A 24,131-nucleotide genomic window follows, 5' to 3' on the forward strand; every position below is an offset into this window, starting at 1 on the left:
CATGCACATTTTACTTACAACAGTCATCTATCTTTGTAATAAGTTGATTATTACGGAAGAAATATAAAAATATTTAAGATTTGTAAGATTCATTTAAATTTCATTTGTTCACACAATTTAAATTGTTTTTATCTAAAGTTAAAATTATATTGATTCTTAATACGATAAATACATGCAGATATAAGTGTCGGTATATTTATAATATTGTCACGTATATCTTCATGTATTTGTTACTTATTCCCGCATGTAAATGCTAACTTACTCATTTCCTTTTAAAAGCAGAAGCAGATCGTTGATTAATTATATATCAAATATAAAATAAATATTGCAACATTGTCTCTACGTTGAATGATGTAAACAAAAAACGAAGATAAATATACATCAAACAGAATATTATCTATGAAACGCAGAATTAAGAAAAGGATGATGATATCAACAAAATAACACTCTTTTATTTTGATCAAAGACTGAACATATAAATAAAGTCTTTCAATCTTCACTGAGCCGTTCGTTTTATCGCTATTCCCTTAATTAAATTCAACGGCGCATATCGTTGGGACAAATATCAATCTAACGGTATCCGCGCGCTATATCTTAAAAATTAAATCATATACGCCGTACACAGCGTTCGACACATTTGGCTTAAAGAATCGTACGTTAAAATAATAAAATGGTCGATTATGATAATATAATAACACATTGTGGCGCTTTGTCACTCCGCGCACAACCATATGACGCATCCGTTTAACTGATAATCACGCGATCAACGTCCATGGAGTGCCGTCGTACGTATACGCAAAGTCGATTTGTCTCTTTCGTGGATCCCCGCATTAATTTGCACCGCGGACAACAAATAAATATGTTAATGCGTATAAAAATTCAAATTGCTGTCTTCCTGGAAGGCCTTCCCTAAGGTCTCCAAGGAATCGCGGGAGAGGATCGCGTATCCGCTGTAAGGAATAACTGATAACAGAATTGTTACGTATATATTTTCTGTGACGTGAATAACGAGTCTTACATAACGTTAACTGTAGTAACACGAATCGTTCACCAAGCATTCACACTCTGACTGTCATAAGCCGATTAGAAGGTCATTATTCATAATTGACAAACTCCGCCTCTCATTGAATTACAAATTCAATCGCGTAAACGTCTACACTTAAAATGCCGCGCTAAAACTACGAGGTACACGTTGTCCGATCGACAGATAATCTGTGGTTCCTTAAAAGCACGGCATAAGGCCAATAGAGTGTAAAATCTTTCAAAGCTTCGTAGAAAAATATGGCAGCGAACTGGAATGCTCCCGATTCACTGACATGCAGCGAACATTATCGATCTTTGATTAATTTAAGGATCCTCGCAATGCAATTTTACGCGACGACAAATATACTGTAGAATATATACATATATACTTGAGGTCCTCGCTCGCAGGACACGCGAGATCTGTCAGGAACACTGACTAGCGTGATGTAATCTCGAACGTGGATTTCTACGAATGATGTTAATGTAAAATGTCAGATATCGTGCGTTTCTTCTCAATAAAATTGAAAGAAATGACAGTTGTATGGCAGTTAATAAATTTAATATTGAAAATTGCAAAACTTCGACGATTAATTATTAAGAATGTATAATTAGATTTAAAAAAAATAATTTTATTTTAATTTTAGTTAAATTTTATTTAAACAACATTTTTTATTTGAGCTTAAAAGAGTTGTGTTTGAGATTTAATTTTAAAGAATATTTAAATAATATATCATAAAAAAAAAAAAAAAATGCGATATCCCAAATATTCTATATGGTATAGCAAATATATATATATATAGCCATTTCGTGAAACTGATAATTCCACGAAGCGCCTCAAGAGAGAGATCGCACCTATATCTCAATAGCTTATCGTACATGTTCAGCTTCCTGTCGTAAACAATAGTGTCTCTTAGTATCGGCGTGTATATATGTGTATGTGGTGTATGTGTAAACATGATTTTTGACTTGGTAATCTTTTTTATCACGAAAATCCATCGCGAAAAGGCCCCTTTACATGTAGGCTTTAGGAACAACGATGTTATTATAAATCACGACAGATTCATCGAAAATCTCTCTTCTCTCGCGCTACACATTCGTCTCTCCGATTTTTTCTCCGTTCGACAAACACATTGGTCGATCGACATAACGTTCGTTATGTCACGTAGATTCTTCTCAGAACACTGCTTCATTGCTTCTTGACTAGATTCTCACCGGCCATTGTTCGCGTGATGAGTATGGGCGTCTTTGGCACACTGTCGGGATTCTCTTGCATGATAATCTTCACTCTTTGAGCCCCGGGACTGAGTGGTGGTCCATTGGCCTCCGAAATATTCGTTTTTGGCCCATTGTTCGTTGCTAATGAATCGGATGGCTGCGCGGGGCTCGTCCTACCAGCCAGGAAGTTTTCTCTCAAGGAATTTACGTCCACGCGAGGCCGATCTTCGCTTTTCTGATCATCCTGCGAGCCAATCAGCTTTCGAGGCGGCTTCACGGGATCCAAATGATCGGCAGTGCCATTGAGAGATCGCGGTGTTTCTTGAATTGGATGATGATCATTTTTATCGATTTTCGCGTCATCGTCATTGGAAGTGCCTTCCACAAGAGGAATGTTTTCAGGATTTCCATTGGAGGCAATCTTCGGTTGAGTCAAATTTCCGGTGTCAGGGAGAAGAGACTTTTGCATGTCCCTTAGCTCGGTGCCATTTTCCACGTCGCCTCGTTTCCTCTTCTTTCTGCATATATCGCCTCTATATGCGGCGAAACCGATCAGCACCGCTACGACGAGAAGTAGAATCGCCAGAACGATGTACGAGCCCATGCCCTTCTTGGATTGCTTGGCCGGAGATACTTCATCTTGTTCGTCGTTCAGACTGTTCACTTCGGCCTTGACATTATCTAATTTGGATTTGTCAGAGGATTTCAACACCTCCACACCGTTGGTAATCGCGGTCGTTTCGGTCGAAAATTTATCGATGTCGGATTCGGTTGGAAGATTTTTACTCGACGCAATCGACTCTTCAGTGGCTAGCTTAGTAGATGATGCGTTTATAAATTCCTCTTGTTCGAGATCCGGATCCTTGGTCTCTGATGGAATCGCGGTGGTTGCCGAGGAACCAAAAAGAATATCCCATAAAGTTCCGAAAGGCGATGATGTCTCTTCATTAGCTTTATCCTTCTCAATTTTTTTCTCATTATAAGGCGTCATCATAATGATTCCGGATCCTTCGCCGGAACCATCTTCATCCCCGTCGCCGGAGCCTGTTGACGGATAAAACAGAGCGTCTTTAAAGTCCTCCTTTTTTCGCGACATTTCCGTCGTGGACATTGGCTCCTTCCTCTCTTCGCTGTCGAAGAAGATATCCTCGTCCTCAACGGTACGTTGCAAAGAATTCGTTGTAACACTGGTAGTCTCCTCAACAACCGTGATTGATTCCTGCGAGGAGGTGGTGGGTTCAATCACGGAAGATCCTGTCGAAGAACTTATCTTTTCGGTTGGGGATGGTGTCTCTACCTCAGGCTTCTCCGACAAATTGTCGTTGGTTACGCTGTGCTCGTTCTCTTCCTCCTCGCTATAAAACTCATTCAGAATGTCATCTCCGGATCCAGAATATGTCCCGGAACCTTCCACCGCCTGATCGTTCTGCATCTCGCGATCCTGTTCTTCCAAGCTACAGACAATCGCCGCGTTTGGCTTCATCAGCGACGTGCCTTTCAAGTTGCTAGGATCTGCGCATACGACCTTCTTTGACACAGATACCTTCCTCTGCACGAGAAGATCTCGTACTTTAAGGGTAGCGCAGTTGCAATTGAGCGGATTATCGTGGATGTCTAGATGTCTGAGATGCTTCAAACGCACCAGCGCGGGTGGCAGTTGTTGAATAGCATTCTTCCGCAAATTCAGCTTTCGCAAATCGGTCAGGCCCTCCAGGGAAGCTAGTTCCAGATACTCGATGTGGTTGTTGCTGAGATCGAGACTTCTCAAATTACTTAAAGTTCGAAAACTTCCTGGTTCAATCGTTTTTAAATAGCCACCAGACATGTCGAGATGCCTAAGACTAGTCAGATTGTCAAAGAGACCTGGGATTAAAGTATCTTGTGCGGTCGGAGCGGTCAGCGTCTCCAGATGATACGTCTCGATCTGCCCGAGATCCTCCAGCACGTCGCACCACGCTACCGTGATGTTCTCCAGCTTGCAAAGTCCGTGAGTCCATCCCGAATGATGAAGGAGAATCAGGAGGAGCGACAGCAGAGGCGGTGCTGCCTGCATCTTTCGATCTAATGTACCTGCAACGGAGAGGAATCGCATGTGATTACGCTTGCCGATAATGCGACGCGAGCATGTCTGTTTCGCGTTTTGCAAACGGCGCGGTTTTATGTCACGCGATGAGTATATAATGACGATAGCAATGAAATGTATTGTACACCTCGGAGATGAATTACGTAATTCAAAATATCCCTGAAAGGATGCGCAGCACGGTGGCAATAAAAATGTTCGCGTAACTATAATGTGAATCAATATCTTCGAACGCAGCGAGTCTCGTAAAAATCCAAGTGAACTCAGCGCGCGTACAGAGAGATGTACGACCGAAAGGAGGTCACCGCGATAGATAGAAGTGGACTTTTAAGAGTTAAATTGGATGCACGCGCACATATGTTATCTGCCGATGTGAAGATAACCGCGATAATCGCCGGAAAGTAGGATTAAATAGATAAAATAACTGATAATAAAATATTACGCGCTCATCGCGCGCCTATTTCCGGTATAACGTTTCGTGATGAGCGATAGAAAAGATCTGTTATTAATTATTACGCTTTGTAATAATACCCTGTAAGAGAATTGTATAATTTTCACGTTTATTCAAGCAGAGTACGAGAATGAAAGTAAAATGTCCCGCGGCTCGTTTCACACAGGTGATTACCTAATGTCTGTAATTAGTACGCCCACCACGACAGTAATTACCACTATGCCAGCACCTGCAAGACATCCAAGTCGATTGTAGTTGCATGTAATAAGTTCCGATATTAGATCGACTAAAGCTGAACCGCGCGATAGCAAGAACACTGATAAACCAATAGGCCATCCAAGCGATTCTTATCGATGCTATTCTTACTATTGCCTTGGCAAGAGTGGGACTGCAGATAAGAGGCGGTTCAATCTCTATAATGGAGTAAGAGTTACCCCATGAAAAGTATGTACAGCGCGGCAATTATACCTAATATTTCTCTATTAAAGTCGCTTCAATAACTCGTATATCGTCCGACGTGTAGCAAATTATTTTAGATGCACATGTATTATCATGCGAAGTTATTTCTCAATACAAATATTGTATTATATTTGTCGCAATTAATCGTGCATTTCAATACTTCGTTATAAAAGAGAAAAACGTATAGATGTTACATATCTTGTATGTAAAAATAAAAAAATAAGCGAGTTAGATCACAGAAGATTCATATATTTCAGAATTTAAGAGCGCATAAAAGAAATCGCTTATAGACATCTTCCTCCTTTTTCCAAATATATATAAATTACAATAGGAAATATTCTTTTCTCGATAAATATACGAGATAATTCTCTTTGGATAAAAAAGCGTGAACATTAAGTTTTTGCATATATTAACATAACTATCCTAAAAGACGAACATTCTAGAAGTTGCCGCTAGCATTGCTCTCGATTGTCAAAACTGGAAACGAGGAAAATTAATAGCGAAAAAGAGGCCCGATGTATCTCCTTCCCATTCTAAATTTCTCCTTCTTTTAAACCATCACGACGGACTATACCGTTCTGTACAGAACGGTAGAGAGGTTTAAACATATTATTTGCATTATTTTGCATACTGTCTGCGCGAGATCGGCATAATGTAACGGCATTATGTGATGTCAGTTCCATGGATAAATGCGAGTGATAGAAAGAAGACGGTGGTGTTTCGCGTCGCGCAAGATCGCACGACCACGAGCATTGAACTCGCACGATCGATCGTAATCGACGTTAATTGACTGCATTGGACGTTTCTTGCTCGTTAATGAGTCCGGCTCACGCCGGATCGAAAAATCCCGTTCTCTCTCAGTGAGATAAGATTATCAATGAAATAATGGATTCCGTTATGCTTGAAGATAAACCGATATCGATTTCTGCACGAGTTATGTAATCAGCAGTCTACTCATCACTCAAAATCAGGCGTTTCTCTAGCTTCTCGATTCTCTTCGCGTAATGAATGAACAAAAATTAGTAAATCAAATTATATTTTGCAAGACAATATTAAATAGGAATATATATATCCCATAATATGCTACATTGCATGATAATAAATTGGATAGAGAGAGACGAGCAATAACTAAGCAATAATAAAATCCTGAGAAAATTATTACTAGAAATTCATCGTGTAAGTATCGATAAATTTTTCCGTTTTTATTCGGCATTCAAATTCAAGTAATAAAATATAAAAATTGATGCAGATCCTTTTGCATAAAAATCGCTCTAATCAAAAGGCATGTCTACATAATGCAGGCAGAACGCAAAATGCTTCTCGACTTAATTTTCAAATGGACACAATCTACCCTGTGAGTCTCAATATTTACGCACAATACAATGTGCGCGCATGGTTTAGTGCGTTTGCGTGGGTGAAGGACAAGTCATGGCCAGTGTATTCGAGATTCTCTGTCGAGGATGTTTTGTTATTCCGTGTCTCGTGGATGTATCCACGCTATGTATAACCGATAGTTTGCGAAAAACAACTTCCTGTAATTTCACGAAATATATTATCGTACGAAAGTGGCTCCACGTAGCTCTGTTCCACACATACACGCTGTGTCTAATGACGTAAAACTTTTTTTTTAGCCTTAGTAACCTTGGCTTGTCTTGGAAAGGAAAAAAAGTTTCTACAATTTGTATAACTAAATATGACGACGATAAAAATTTACATGCCGCAAATATTTCCATGGTGAGCAACATCGCCTACTTAAAGTTGCGTCAACGTATTTACATTTCGCGAAAGGTACCGATAATGCTAATTACGGATTCAAATATGGCAATTAGGTGCAAGAAATGAGGCAGTTGAATTGCAACGCAACTGATTAAAGTAACATGTTCATTTATCATAGATCTAAACGACATATAAATCGCGATAAAAAAATTTTATAAAAAATTATTATTTATAATTTTATGTGTATCGTATATTTTAATACACGTGTGTTCTGCGAAATGTGTATTTTGTACATGTGTAGAGTTTTTCGAATGTTACACGATATATGCAATTATGAATAGAATATTGCAATGAAACTTGTCGCAAAGTATAGATCATCTAAAGTGGTCCTTTTTATGCTTCGTAATATAATTTTAATTGTGATAATCATGATAGTCACGGTAAATTAATTTTTAGCCTCGTATTGTGCAACTAATATATATACTTTTAATCGGTCACTTACAACTTGTTTGCTCAGACGTTGTCTCGATAACACCGTGATCTCGAGGGCATCTGAAACAGAACAGGCACAAATAAATTTTATGCATTACACTTTTCAACAAGCGCAATTTCAATAAGCAAAAAATATCGCGATGTATCGATAAAATCAATAATCTATTTCATCAGATGAAAAATACCCAATCCAAAAAAAAAAAAAAAATTGTAGTAACCAGTATAAATTTGCGAATGATTAAAGTGTGACGTCAATCGAGAGACGTCAATTGCCTCGGCCATTCACGATACATTCGTCTGTCAAACGTATGCGAGCATATACAAAAATATATACAAAAACGTGGAAATTTTCAATGAGATAATCGCAGTATCGTTTGACGATGAATTTCACGTATTCGCCCCTCCCCCCGCCTTCCTCCGTCTACTTTCGCGATAATATATTCCCTCATATCGATGAAGGTGCACCAAGTAGAAATGTTAAATCATTCGTCTGGATTTTCCCGCCGCGACGGCCGCGACTTTCATTCTTGTTTCCCGCTATTGCGCATGATTCGTCTCGATGAATTTTTCCCATCCAGTTCCCGCGTCTACCTCGGCCGCTGACTCACTTTCCAAGCGCGAGATCTCTAGTCCTTGACTTTCCGGCCATGGAGCGCGTCGCCGCCGCTTGTTACACGCGCGACAATAATAATTATTATTATTACAACATATTTCCCCGGATTTTTATAGCCAGCCATTCTTCTCCTCATTTCATAATCGCGTCATCGTTGCAAAATATCTGCTGGTCCGTGCGCGCTCGTGTACTAGATTCGACACGCCATTTCTCGAGTTCAAGGGGCAACATTGATTACGTCGTTCGTGACGTTACGTTATTTTAATGCGGCTTATCGCAACTCGATGTTACTAAGAGTTGCAATTTCTTCGGTTTCTTAGTCGAATCGGCAAACATTTTATGCCGCACATGTGCGTCGATAATATGACACTTACAATAATTATAATAAATTAATGAATAACAAACGAAACTTCACAGCTAAAATCCTTAAAATACATTTCAAGTCAAATATATAAAGTCGAAACTACACTCTTAGTATTTTATTATTCGATCAAATGAGCTCTAAGTTTTTAGAACTGAATATTTTAAATAATTAAAGTTCTTTGAAATAGATAAAAAAATATTATTATAAAAAAACAAAATATATAAAAAAATCGACATGACAGATACATATACTTTATATGCCGCACGCGGTCATATCTTTTCGGTAATTCAACAAATAATAAGCGATGCACCGAAACACGTACGCCTGAAATGGCTCGCTTTTTGCTGATACCATCCTTAACGGTACCATCGCGTCCTCATGGTCCACTTCACCAGGTGTTTCAAGGATAGCCCGTCGATTCGAGGAGTCATTCCGGGAGGTCATACACCTTCTATATGGGAGGAAGTTGAAAGTAGCGGAAACTTTGTTCGATACATATCGACGATACGAATGTTAATACGCATTCTGACAGTCTGTTGACTCCCGGAAACGATCCTTATTTATCCTGATTTATTCTTATTAATTCGTATACGAAAGCGAAATTGAGATACAAAAACGTCTAGTCTCCTTCATTAATATTCTCATCTTGCGCAACATTAAAATTTTTTTTCGAAATTTTACATCGCACAATTGAATATTAATTTAATTATCAATTTAAAAATCGATTTTTTGTATTTAAAGGTTAATTTACGAATTTTTAAAGTGTGATATGTAAATGTATAGCTATGAATAAATAAAACGGCGAAATATCTTCTAAAGCATCATATACATATAAGAACGTGCGATTAATCACGTGCGCACATAAATTGACTATTATTGACAGGCTGATATCGTATTGTCGCTGTTAACGAACTCTCCGCTGTACAATAATGCTGAGTATGATCCATGAAATAATACTTCATGCATAACGGCAGTTCATTTTAGCCGATTAATGCGTTTCGTACTCCGTTCAATTAATCAATTATCTGCATTTTATACCCAACAGAGAAACTCGCGAGCAAGATGAATCATTACTTGTACATGCAGAACTGGCAAGTATTAATCATTGCATAAACATGACAAGACAATTTCATCAACAGTTTTTGTTAGAGAAAGAAAGAGAGGGATGGAGAGTTGGGTTCCCTCAAAAAAAAACTTTCTTCGGTATTGATGCAACCTTTTATCTGTGGTTTTATTTTTACGAGATAATTTTCTTATCATTCACAATCGTTGTAAGCAATCGACGATACTGATCAGATGAGACTAAATAATCGATCGATCACAATCCATTTATATTGGACTTTGATCGCGAACTTGATGGCATATAAAATTCAGAGTCCAATATAAAATCTCATTGAAAAGATTTTCTCTTTCTCTCTATCCAGACAAACAGCGATAAAATTTTCATTTTTATTACAAATTCTTTGACAAATTGCATATTGATTGCGCTAATCTGAGAAAGATAAATAATAAATAAAATTAAAAAATAATAAATATTAAATAAATTTTTTTTAAGAAACTTGTAGTGTAAATAATCTAATAAATAATTTTTTTAAATAAAAACTAAAATGTATGAATTCGAAGAAAATAATAAAAACATAAATGTATCTCAAACAGCACATTTCACCGTCTTAAAACTTGGATCAGAAATTGAAACTAATAAAGCTTGCCAAGAACTTCTCATCAGATGTATTTACAAGAGTTGTTGATCGATAAATCGGGCAAACCTTGTTCGCTCGTTTAATAATAAACAAAGAAAACTATAAGCCGCTAGAGTAAACATGCCTTAATGTGTGAATGGGAGGAGCACAAAAAGCACTCTAATTTCGGAGAAATCGAAACACCGTGACAAATTCCATAAAAAATTCTAGAATTACGCATGATCGGCATTACTTTGAAGTCGTCAATCGACAATATCGATAACGATTAATGTTAACGAAACGTTATGGTTTGGAGCACAGGAATGTACTATACTTTCACATGCATTTCACAATATCGTTGTCATCGATCAGCAGATATCTAAAATGTATTACGTGTTCGGATACGTATTACATATTTCAGAAATCCTTTTTTAATACATGACAAGAACAAATTACTTTCTGTACAAAAGTTTCACTTCTATATTGTGAAATAAATGAGAGAAACAAGAGAGAGTGTATATTATATTCTCTCTAAATAATAAACGGGGAAGAAAAAATATATCGCATGTTAATTATTTATTATATTAAATGTAATTGATGCATCATCCTAATTATCTAATAAATGCCAATATTTCTCTATCGTACATTTATTACATTCACTAAAGAAGCATCGATGGGATAGATAAACCACACAAGAAGCCATTCTCCCTTCAGCTAATATAGACACTGTAGTATCAATATCGCGCGCGAGCATTCGTGCGAAACGATTAGCAGACCGCGATGCACTCAGAAATCATGCTACAGTCATCAGGATAGGTCAGTCAACTCCGAATAATAACGAACAACAAAATTCACATTGCTGACGAGTCCTTCCAAGACCGCCTATGACCGAACCGATCAGTGACGATCCATCAATTCGCTGGCGTAGAATGCAAAGCTGTCAGCTTGCATAAACTTCAGGAAGTGATCGCTGGAATTCAGACGACAACTAGAGGAGAAACTTTGGGTTTACATTTATCCTCAAGGAACAAGCCTCTCGATTTTTATGTATTGGCATTTCTTTTTATTCCACGTAATTTGAGATGTTTTTCTCGTTTCTTTTATTTCATGTTTTATTTCCTTCAAGAAAAGTGAAAATTAAAGAATATAAATAAAAGCAAAAGTTTTACGCTACATGTTAAGAAGATATTTTTTCACATATTTCAGTTTTCTTTCTTTTTTGTGAAAATTAAGAATTAAAATTAAAATTTCACGCATGTGATGATATATTCAGGAACAAATGAAAAGAGAGACTTTATATTGCAAAATGTAAATGCGAATTCGCGAATTTTCTTGTTTTATTCTGTTTTTAGAGCAATTACTAACTGAATAAAGTTGTTTATCAGATTGCAAACTCTGCGTTCGTCGCAATTTTCCACAGACTATCGATGGCAAACAAGCGTTCTTATCGTGTCAACGGAGCGAGGACACTCGCGCGAATGACTCAAGACCATCGTTATGCGAGGGACGGTCGTCGTTCCTGAAATAATATCCATTGCCTGCCAATGGAGGCAATTAGGAGCAATATCTCTATGCTGACATACATTTCGCGGCGAGACGGTAGGCACGATCGTCGCAAGCGTCATTCAAAAGCCAATTCAGAGGGAATGACATTTCTAACGTGTTTTCTAACAAGTACCAGTACGTTGAACATACACGTTGAACATACTACGTCACCTTTTGACAGCCACTTATTATGACGTCCTGTCAAATGTCGAGTTTTCGATAATCGCAATAAAATTTTATTTATTCATATTTCATATTTGGGAATTTAATTAAATTTAAACTACACCAGGAATCAAACCGTTTTTAGGTAAAATCAAAATCAAATCCTTTCATTTCATTTCATATATGACTCGTAAGCGTTGATTTTAACGCGTGTCAATCCTATCAACGTGCTTGTACTTTTTTTTAATACCGTGATATTTCTTAAATGTAATTTTTTAAAATCATCATTGTTGTCTGCAACATTTCAAATGTGATCAATCAATTTCAAATAATACATCGGATTAGTCATCAAGCTTAAAAAGTAGTGAAATTAATAGATTTCAATTTTCAAAGTATTTATCTTGATATCAAAAAAATTATGTTTTTCTAGTATATGATCCTATGTAAGACACTTCTGTGATGGAATTTCGAGATGATCACTCGCTGACACAAATCCGGTAAAAATCCGGTCAGCCTTCATCCTTTCATTACGTACAACTCTTAAGAAAACACATTGACTTGAGAAAAAGAGCCGTTTTGCTCATTACAAACATACAGTTGATGAAATGCAACCTTCTTCGCTAATTAAGATAAAAAATATTTCTGTGATGCATTTACACGATCGTTAAAATAAAAATAATTAGACAAAAATAGAAATAACAAATTACAAAACTACAGAAATACTGTACTCCATCTTATTATCACTTCTGTATGTCACGATTCTACATGTTGCTTGTTTCTAAAACCAATATGTTAAAATTACTATGATAAAAACATATGACTTTGCTGTAAAAAAAAATCATCGCATATAAAAGTTACTATAATTTAATAAACATTTCTTTTTTTTATTTTAACTCTTTGCCATGATTTTAAAATTTTTTGCATTGCCGATTGTTGAATTTTGTAAAGATTAAACAAAGAAATTGTTAAAGCCATATCGAAAGTGTTTGCCTTGAACACCACTATTGCATCTATTCTGTTAGTTGACGCGTCGTTTGTCTGATTTGCATAAAAATCTGGCTTAAATACCGGTGTAGTTAGTGCTGACATTCTTCAATTGGTCGCAGGGTCAGTTAAACCCCGGAAACAATCATATTTCGCACTTCGTTGGCTGTCATATAGCTACGATGACGTAACGTTCGCGGCCGTACCGTACATTCCGTTTTATACAATTTTCATTAGCTATTTGTGTAAAAAAATTTGATTATTCATAATTAAATTCCGTAGTTAAATTATATTCCATAATTAAATTCAGAAAATTAAGCTTGATTAATAGGAAACAAAGAGATTTATAATATAAATTATAAATTTAAGTTTAATTTATATTTAATTCATATTACCAGTGCAACAAAATGTAAAAACATCACCTACTGTCATTTTAATCATCTTACCAATAATCCAATTTTATTTATTGACTTGTATAATGTACTTGACGTAATAGAAAAATCTACCTTTATAAGTTTGTAAAAATAACATGTGTAATGGTAATATCGATCGATATAGCTAAGGTCTCTTTTAAGTTATATTTTTTTCAGTTTATTTATCTTAGATAAGTTATCTCGATGTTTTTCTTTCTGATATACAGATATAATATAAAAGTTAAATAAATAAAAAAGTTATTTTTTTTAATATGTTCTCAAGTAGATACCATGACAACAAAATATGAAAATCTAAGCGCTAATATTTTGTATGTTACGTAATGCCTTTGCAAATACATATAAAATTTAGATAAATATACTGTAATCATTGTATGTGAATGTGTCACTTGTACGTCTTTTTTTATTTTATATATTAATTTTAAATTTATTAAACATATGAAGTATATGTGACATGCAAGAGAATTTTATACACATATATTTTATATTGTATAATAATAATAATTATTTATAATCTAGAATAATCTACAATAACACATTAGATATTTCATAAAGTTGTTAGACATTTCAAATTTTATCTCATAAGATACATCAAGCAAAGATATGATAAGAATTTAGAAATTGTTTTTTGAATACTATTGCATGTACGTATATACATGCAGATAAAAATTATATACCACGATATATACAGTAATAATTCGGTTTTTCCACCTGCTTCTTACCTATTAGTTTGAAATGTATATTTCCCCTACGTAATAATCGTCGTATCATCAATAAATATTAACATAAGATACAATACTGCATAAATGTTTATTAATTTTTAGGCTTAAATAATTACAATGTTTTATATTTTTAATTTAATGTACTATTAGTTAATTTAACAAATACTGTATTTTTTTTATTGAAATAAAATTCATATTTATAATTTTAAATTTTGATATCAATAAAATTTATTTAACTCTAATTAATTTTATTTAATCAATTTTAAATTCTTTGAGAAATTTTCCAATTTTCAATATTTGAAAACTCTCGCAAAAAATCTTTTTCTTCGTCTATAATTTTTCTTAATTTGTTTATCTCTTTTGCAAAATAGTTACATCCTTTAATATGTATTTAAAATAAGACCTATTAATTAAAGGAGCCGATGACTCCTTTCGATTTGTTAAGAGATATTCCGTTCATGTAACTCCATCGTGCTGCGTTACATAACTCAGTGCATTGCGATGATACGTCAGAATTTCGCTCATCTAACGTAAGGGCCTTGGGCAATAGCGATCATTTTCATTGTCCATTCTCGGTTTCTCAGACCGCAAACCAACTATTGGCATATGCAAAAAGGTTCTACATGCCAGACTACGAGAGATGAAGAATACGATAGATAGAAACGATAATGGAAAGAGCTAATGCGAAAAGGATATACAGAGTGTTCCAGACATTTTGTACGTCTAAGACATAAAAAGTAAAAGTCAAAGAAACATAAAAAAGCTATATATATATATATATATATGTGTGTGTGTGTGTGTATACGCTTAGTATAGCTTAAGTACAAGAAAGCGGACATAAACGAGTCAAATGCTTCACAGAAGAATATTATTAACGATAAGAAGCAGCTAGTAATACTAATTTAATCCAATAAAATAGCCCACAATAACGTCTCAGGAAACTATGGTAATCAAAAGTATAAAATAATTTAATAGCTGTACTAGATATTAATAGCTGAAAAAAAAATATTTAGCATAGAACTGTAAAAAATCCACAACAATTATAAAAATCATACAATTTATAAAAATCTATATCTTTTAAGCATGGTTCACACGATGCTTTTCGACACAATGTTTTTTTACAACTAGTAATTACTAGTATATGATCACAAGTATATAATATTTTTTTACAACTAATAATTACTAGTTGTAAAAAAGCATCATATATTCTAAAATCCTAGTAAATTGGCATGCTTTTTTCTCTTTCTAAGAAACATGCTAATCAAGATAAAATATTTTAACTTTAATAGCGCACTAGCACTAGCTGGTAGTTAGTAAAAAAGAACATTGTGTAAACCATTTTATGGACAAAACAAAATAAGAACATTAATTATCTAGATTAAATAAGTATATTTTTTTTGCAGCTAATACATATATATTTACGTTCTTTATTTTCTTTAGCTTTATATTCATAAATAAATTGAATAATATTAAATTTTTATCTAAAAATGATCATAAAATAATAAATATAAGATATAGCATAATAAGAAGAAAATAAAAAGAGAAGAAAGAAGAAAAGAGAAAATTTATATACATATATATTTAAGTTTGATTTTTAATATATTTAATTTTACTAATCTTGGAATATTTTTTTTTTTAATTCACAAGCTTTTTAAGCCACTATTTATCAATGGTTTGTTCAAATAATTTCATAAATTTTATTTATATATCAATAATGCATAACTCTTTTTTGTAATATTTCATCACACCGCCCTTAGAAAATATAATTACGTTATATAAAATTAAGAAAAATGATACTAGAGAATAGAGAATGCAAAAGTATATATGCAAAAGATGAAGAAAGGACTATAAAATAGAAAGAGCAAAGGTAACAAATAAACGTACGGAGGTCACAGGTTACTTCCGCCGTCTTTGGAACATCAGCATTGCTAATGACGGTCGCCAGTGACGACCTTCGCCACATTGAGACCCGAAGAAAAATCTCACACGAACCGACTAACTTCTCCTTCTTTCTCCATGTGCCTATGTCCTATCATCGGTCACTGTACCTTGCCATCTTTTTCTCATAAGGCACGTGACCTTCTGAGAAGTTCACGTGCGTGACACATGCGTCATGAGGCCAACAATATGAGATTTACGAATTAACACGGCTGTGTTATGTTCGAGTAATGAGCATGGCATTTAATGAGCTGCACTTCTCTCCGAGATGCAATTTAAGATGTCACTGATTACACGAGAGTACACGATGCTACATGACGGGATAATATCGGTGATTTGCGCAATAAAAATTTTCAAATCAGCATTTGGTATTTCACAAGTCAACGCTCGCGAAAGAACTTTAATATTAAAAATTAAACCGTTGCAATAAATCATGTAAATATATTTTGACGTAGAAATATATTATATTATTTGTAAAATATTATCTAGATATCTAAATTGACATCCTTTTAATGCGCAATATTAGATTAGACAAAATAATGATTATAATTCCAAGACATTGTCAAGACATTGACATAGTGGCTAATATTAGCTAAAATTTAAGCCGTCTTGCCAAACCGAATCTTACGAACTAGTAGGAAAAAAACAAATGTTCTTCAATCAATTTAAATTAACAAGATATTATCTTAATAAAAGTTTAAACAAATAAGCTTTAATATAGATGTCAGAAGTTAAAATATTTCCAAAGAAAATATAATTTTTTGTAAAATGAGAAATCGGCTAGAAATATAAATATGAGTAACTGTTATATTAATTGTTATATTAATTGTATTTCTTACTATTAATAATTATGTATTAGTAATGAACATTGATGACACTCATTTATCAAACAAAAATAATTATTATATCATGTTATCGGTGAGATAAAAAGCTATTAACAATAAAGCCTCGGTTACGTAATTAATGCAAATGTAATGTGTGACTTTGCGACTGAGAATGACGTTCCATATCCGTTTCATGGCAATATGTAAATAAATTGTGCAACAAGCAAAATATATCGTCTGTCGCGTCTCGTTCGAGACGATCTTTTGGCACGCGCGAATTTTGTTGCGAACGTAGCGAGAGCGAACATCAGAAGTTCAAAATTCGCGAAAGAGGTGATGGAGATAAAGTGCGATCTATTTGATGTTCCATGTACGTTATCACGCATCGATAAGCGTGCGATAAGGGGCACGCGTGATCTCGGGAGGAGCAGTAAAATGCTTCGTATACGCAATTTTTAAATTGCGAGCGACAGGATACATTATCGCGTTTTTTTTTGTACACACCAACTACACGGCGTGGAAAGTTTTCATGCGGTCGAAATTTTTATTCATAACTCCAATACACATTTATTACGTCATTTACGCATGATTGGACGCAACGGCAAATATATGTCAATTGCCAAGATATTGAACGCTGAGAAAGAATCTGGCACAGAAATTATTACCGTATATATTAGCTGTCATTAACTTTCAAAATCAGCCACCGAATATCGATCTATCCCAAGTGTCTCAGATCAATCGCGCTTCCATTAATATGTGAATTATTTATAAAAAAATCAAAGAAAATGCAATCGATCCAAAGCACCTTATATATTAGTAATTGATATATATTATTGAATCGATATTAACTTACTTTTATTCTAATAAAGAGTAGAAATACCTTTACCGATTCGCTTACGTCAATGGGTACTTAGGTAAGAGAAAATAGGTTTTTTTCTTATTGTTAGCAAGATTAATACTTAATATCTAATGTCGCAGGTTCAAAGTGTCGCGCGGCGGTTTTATAAATGTCCGCGCAATTGCCGATAGCATTGTTATCGTACGCAATCTCAGAAAAAAAAACGCTATATCTGTTTTTGCGAGAGGATCGATCAACAAGCACTCTGTAAACTTTACAGATTGATGACATTAATAACAAAGTTTTCAACGGAAGATATTATATGTGTATATGTGTCTCAAATTCAAAAACTTTTTCTTAAATTTAAAAAATAATATTGTACGACAACAAAATTATTAATAAAGTAGTCAATTTTTTCCTTTGAAATAAGAATTAAAAAAAAAATATATATATATATATATATATATATATGTATATATTTTTTTAATTCTTATTTCAAAGGAAAAATTGACTACTTATTAATAATTTTGTTATATATATATATTTATTAATTTTGTTATATATATAGCGGTTATAGCTGTTATCTCTGCATTGTGATATACAATGAATTATTTTTATCTTTTTTGAAGTTATCATTATTTATTCGCGTATATTATTACATCCACATAATTACACAAAAAAAAACTTTAAGAATGTGAACGTGTAAGATATCGTTATAGGTCGAGTTGACGTTGTATCTTGGAAGCGGTTCGCCAGTTTCTACATTCCCGATGCCGCTGCGAGGCGCAAAGTCGAAATGAGGATACGTGGCGTACCGCAACACATGCATACGGTTGCAAGACGCGAGACGACTGAAAAGGTAAAGGTGGGTTCGATGACGTCGCGTGGTCGTAAACACCTGGAAACTCGTTATCGTGACGATATAGAGACGCGCTAACCGTTGCATCGACAACTGCACAGCCTGTCACTCTGTACGTTGCATCGAGTACATAGATACGCGGGACAAATAATTCCGTGGCGAGGAAGCGCTCGCAGCTGTCTCCTCTCCGAGACGTTGTAGTAGAGCGGCTCAAAATAAGAGATGCATATACGCTTCTCGCTATATGCGCGACCTTGCAGCGGTTGAAATAAAAACTTTGTTCGAGTATCGAGTATTGAGAAGATACGTCCTTGTTGTAAGTTTTCAAAATTTTATACGAGGAAAGTTTAGCAAAAAATGCCATATTTATTTTTTTCTTTATTATTATCATTCTTCATTTATGAAGCGCAATATTTTGCAACTGCACATAAATGCACAATTAAAAATATTTGCTAACAATTATTCTTATATGTAAATATTTCTTATATCAATAACATTATGTTTGGACTAAGTTATCTTTTTTTTTCCAAAGTATTTTCGGCACAAGAATCGTCACCTAATAGAAAGTGAATATTCCATTTTATGCTCGGAATAGATGAACCATATATTCGTTTTGAAAACCAACCGGAAGATTAGCAAATTAATTTCAAGCCCGATGCTCATTACATCGCCAGATGACTTGTCGTTATATGGATCTTCTAGATGAACGTCGTCATGGCGCGATCATGTCACGGACAAATGCGGTCAGCGTGTTTTTCTATTTGTCATTTGCATGCACGCGCAGTCCGATTGTGATCAACTCAAGGGGAAAATTTAATACGTCATGATTGCTCGTGTTTTCAATGCCGGCAGATTTTTTCGATGCCAACGAGTACCTCGTCGATTAACGAAGAAAGACGCGAGAGGAGAAAGACGCGCGTGAGGAATGCGAAGTTGTCTGATCTTTTGAAAGCCGACACGTGTGTCACGAGGAGCAATATATTTGCATAATTATTTATTCGGGAAATCATAAAATAACTATAAAAAAGAAAAAATTCGCTTTCATATCCCGTGATATATCGAGTTTCGCGTCGCAAAAAACGCATCCGGTTGATCTCAACTAATTGAATTGTCAATGTGGTCGATTGTTAATCTTGTGACACGTCGTCGTTGACAGACGCGTAAATATTGCGTTCTCAAGGTCGCCGGAGATTTAGTTTCAGACTTTTAATTTTCTCGCACGCGTCGACGATCCATCTTCCATGCCGGATTTGTGCCGCTCGGACATGGGATTAGCCGCTACAGCTGATTAACGTCATTACGTAATAGCACCGCTACGGTTGACCCCGAAGGTATCTGAGACCTATGCAGGTATTCACATGTTGTACTTTAATCTCTTCCTAACGTGTGAGCGCACTCGATCCTTGGATGCCTGCATGCACGCATCCACGCTTACGTGATGCATCGTGAAGATGCCAGAGATTTCCACGGAAAGTTGCCGCTTAAAGTGGAGATTTGCGCGATTAACGTCTGAGAATTTTCGCTATTCGCGCAATTTTCTCTGCAATGTTTAACGCAAAACATTTCGGACTTGCAACAATTTATGATCTATTTTAGCGCTACCTCAATTAACGTTAAAATTTTGTCTTCGTCTAATCATAGTTTTAAAAAGGAGAATTTGCACTTTCGTAAAAATTTAATTTAAAAGCTGTTAGATAGTTTAATACATTAAAAGTATAAATATGATATGAAGATTAATACAACTTTATTGAAAAAGAGAGACTCTCTTAAATTCCAATTTATCCAAGATAACTAGAAGCTTATTGAAATAGTATGTTTTTTGGACTAATTTGTAAACTAAAAAATTTATCTACTCACAAAACAATCAAATAATTATCATTTACGATAATATATGACATTGACATGCGTAATTAGTAGCAAGACACAAATTTTCATTTCTCTTTTATCTTATTTATTTTATTTTATCTTAATCACATAAAGTATATAATTAGATCCATAAAAAGAACAAGGAGAGCAAAAGCAGTTCTGAAAACTGTCGCGCTAGAGAGACTGCTCTTTCCAAGATCATTTCGCTGATCAGCGAAAGCTTATACCTGGCATTCAGTGCGAAACATGACAAATTGTAACAAGCATGATAATCAAATCAGACGTGTATATATGTACATATTATCTATATACATATTTCAAACATAAATATATATATATATATAATCGAAGATGACGAATTGACAAACAAAAATTAAATATTCACGAATAAAATAGCAGGCGTACCAAAACTCAATCAATCAAGACAAAGATTAAATCGTTGTAACGATTAAATTTTCATTTTGGACCGATTTAATGACTTAAATTGTTGATTGACTTTGGTAGTAGTTTAATCTCATTGATTGACTTGATCATTCGATGACTTCAGCACTTATAAATCACACAAGAGCTATTAAGAATGATTAGCTTTTAATGTTTACTACCAACGAATGAATTTTATTATCCAAAAGTGAGTTTCGCGGTAGCTAGGTTTTAATTCAATAGATTGGATATTTTATGAAGATCCACTACAGAAAGAGAAAGCCTGCAACAAAAGCAATCACCACCCGCGGCACGACTCTGACTACCACAAGATTGTGTTATTTCACTTTCAGCATTTCGTTCTAATTTTAGAAGAAAAATGCGTTTCAACCACTGAGACCGGAAATATGAGCTCACGGAAAGCAGAACAGAGACACGTGGATGAAGCTCCACCTTATTGCAGCGGAAACGGAAGAGATATTCCATAATTGAATAAGAACAGTTTAAAGTTACGTAATAGCTAATGCATAAATTGCTTGATATACACTTAACAATCAAATATATACGAAAATTATATATAATTCGTTATATATTACGGTACATTGCAAATTATAAAAATTACCCCATTTTTTTGTACATAATACGTCGAATTAAAAAAATGTGTTTTTTAGAGAGAGATGTCTCATATGAATCGCATCAAATTATAATAATATTAACTATTAGTGTATAAATATTATAATCGTATTATAATTAAATTATTCACTATATCGCAGACAATTTTTTGTTTGCAACACTTTGATTAAGTATCTTTTTGCGCAACATGTAAATTCTTAATTCTTCAACGAGCTTGATAGATGAATCTTATAAATCAAGATGCTATTAATATAAATCATTTGAAGCACAGCAGAAAAATAATCTCATGATTTGCGTTTCTGAGATTATTTCGTTAAAATATTTAAGTTGCTTCTTAATATTAAATAAAATTTCGAAATTGTATGGTATTTTAAAACTATACGAAAAACAGAGAGAGAGAAAGAGAGAAGGAAAAATACGTTTCATTTTTATTCAACACTATAACTTCCTAAAATTTAATAAAAACTTTACGATAAATAATCCCCACGATCGGTATCGCAATAACGGTACGTATGCCGATTCTTGCAACTCCAAAATTCCCACGACTTTGTCACGTACGATCTTACGTCATAAAAGTAATTCATTGGCTCGTTCGCACATAAGGGGCGCTCATACGCGCGCGTCCACTCACACACGCACAAAAATTCGCATAAAAATCATAAAAAGGCAAATAAACTGACCGCGGCGCAAAGCCGGCGTACTCCCACCCACACCTCCTACACGTGTTCTCTCCCTTTCCTCTTTCTCTTCCTCTGTCAAGAAAGCGCGAAAAGAAAAGAAAGGTCTTACCTCCCGTTACAGTATCCCGATATCCCGTTCTCCTCGCGATAATCCACGCGCTCGCGTCCGCTATTTCGCGATGATCAGCGAAAGATCGGAAAAGCGGAGAGAGTAGCAATATCTCTTTCGCGGTGAGCCAAGAATGACAGGAGTCACCCGGGGCCGAGTCTTTTTTTCGCGTATACTAATCTAAGGATTATTCGCGAGATTCGGATCGATCGGAGCGCGGGAAAGAGGCCGGTCGGCGACGAAAGAAAGAGGATCGGCCCGATTCGCCGATTACTCGCGCAAAACTCTCGATCGCGGGAGAATCGAACGACTGCTTGCTCTCCGCGTGGCGGGATCGGAGCCGCGGTAAGATACGATCTATCGCAGCCTGAGGCCGAGTTAGGACTGTGGACTCTGACAGACCGCGGCTGTCCCGCTCCGCTCTCTCGCTTGGCGATTGTAAACAGGCCTACCAACTCACGCACACCTCGCTTCTTCTCTTGATGCCGATGGCGCGACACGATCCCACCACTACCTCGTGACACAGCTCCTGGTGCACGCCTGGTAGCGCGAGCCAAGTGGTAGGAGCGACGGCCGTTCCGCTCCGCTCCGCGCCCGGTCGCTCTCTTCTTGGCGAACAGGCGCGGCGCGGCGAAATCGGCGAGACACTCGCCGACCGCGGCTCAATCATCGGCAGAGAAGTGTGAGTATATACGCACAATTATACGTGTGTGATGGTGCCAGGTGGCCTGAGATGCTCGCAATACTCGCGACCCATGTATCTTCAGCATTGATAAACATCATCCTCCAGAGATCATCATAATTTTGAATGGCTTATTGGATACGATCGACGTACATATGACACCCATGAAATTTCTGTTAATTGCCTAGAATTTCACGGAGTCGTAATATAGGTAGCCGCTTAACTATCTGTCTTTAATTGATAATTGATACTATGATTCAGGAGGAGACAGAGAAATGGTCTTCTTGCGAATATTTTTTATCACAATTAACGAGATGTAAAAAAAAATTGCTAACAATAAGATTAAAAAATTATTTGTCTTATTCTCATTTATTACGAGACTGTAAATTAGATAAATTAATTTAAATCCAATTTTGATCAATATAAAGTGCACAATTAAAAAATACACAAAATAAATTTGTCTTGCTAATTATTTGTAATTCTCATCAATAGATATAAAACAATAAATATATATTTTATTTTCTATTGCATATAAATTATTCTTAATTTTCATTAGTTTATTATTTCAAATTTTTCTTGAAAGAAGGAGATTTAGATATTTTTTGAAAAAGAATCAAATAACATCAAAATCTGTAATATCTGTAATCTAACATAATTATTCCGCAAATTAACCAAGGTAAATTAATACAAGGTGTCCTGTACCTGTAATCACAAACGACGAAGATGAAGACATGCATTTAATTAAACTCGATTTTATCATAATCACCATGAATAGGGTGAAACTTTTTGTAAAAAAAAAAAGAAATTAAATATATTTTTATGAATTTAAATTATTGCTATTTAAAGTTATCGTTAATTATGCAAAACATAGTGCACTATAAATAGTATTAAAAGACGACTTATCACGTTTAACATTATATCATTAGCATATTGACATATTGAGCTATTTATACATTCTAACTCATAATACAAGTTCTATTATTTAGATTTTATATATCTATCTCTCATATATATTATGTGTATCATATATTATGTGTTTATGAATTTCTATAGCATTACGTATAAATCAAATTGCAAATATGAAAATAGAAAAATGTGTAGCTTAAAAAGAGAATCAAAATCTTCATTTTTTACATGATCTCCAAAGATCTTGAAGAAAAAACGCTATCTTAATGTAATCAGTTCTCACACTTGAGGGCTGTAAGAATTCAACTGCTTCATCATTGTCAATTTCTTCTAATCTCATATTCAGATACAATAATAACATTTTATTAAAAAAAAGATAAAAACACAACTGCAGCAATGATTATTTTTATTTTCTTATTGATTGTCTTCATAAATATTTA

General features: G+C 34.8%; 1 protein-coding gene across 2 annotated transcripts; it reads right to left on the reverse strand.

Annotated features, from left to right (window-relative positions):
* Nucleotides 1–432: 432 nt before the first annotated feature.
* Nucleotides 433–22,505, reverse strand: LOC126853651 (protein windpipe). Of its 2 annotated transcripts, XM_050599553.1 has the most exons (3): nt 22,104–22,505; nt 7,447–7,496; nt 433–4,308 (listed from the first exon to the last, which is right to left on the reverse strand). In XM_050599553.1, the coding sequence occupies exon 3, from the start codon at nt 4,289–4,291 to the stop codon at nt 2,210–2,212; it is 2,082 nt and encodes a 693-aa protein (XP_050455510.1). In that variant the 5' UTR covers nt 4,292–4,308; nt 7,447–7,496; nt 22,104–22,505; the 3' UTR covers nt 433–2,209. The 2 variants fall into 2 exon arrangements, with proteins under 2 accessions (XP_050455510.1, XP_050455511.1); XM_050599554.1 differs by lacking the exons at nt 7,447–7,496; nt 22,104–22,505 and adding an exon at nt 4,944–5,079.
* Nucleotides 22,506–24,131: the final 1,626 nt, after the last annotated feature.

Source organism: Cataglyphis hispanica, chromosome 12 (genome assembly GCF_021464435.1).
Source record: "Cataglyphis hispanica isolate Lineage 1 chromosome 12, ULB_Chis1_1.0, whole genome shotgun sequence".
In the NCBI taxonomy this organism is placed as follows: domain Eukaryota; kingdom Metazoa; phylum Arthropoda; class Insecta; order Hymenoptera; family Formicidae; genus Cataglyphis; species Cataglyphis hispanica.

What these genes read in the sequence shown, in the direction of transcription:
- LOC126853651 (XM_050599553.1), bottom strand. Translation starts at nt 4,291, where the DNA reads ATGCAGGCAGCACCGCCTCTGCTGTCGCTCCTCCTGATTCTCCTTCAT.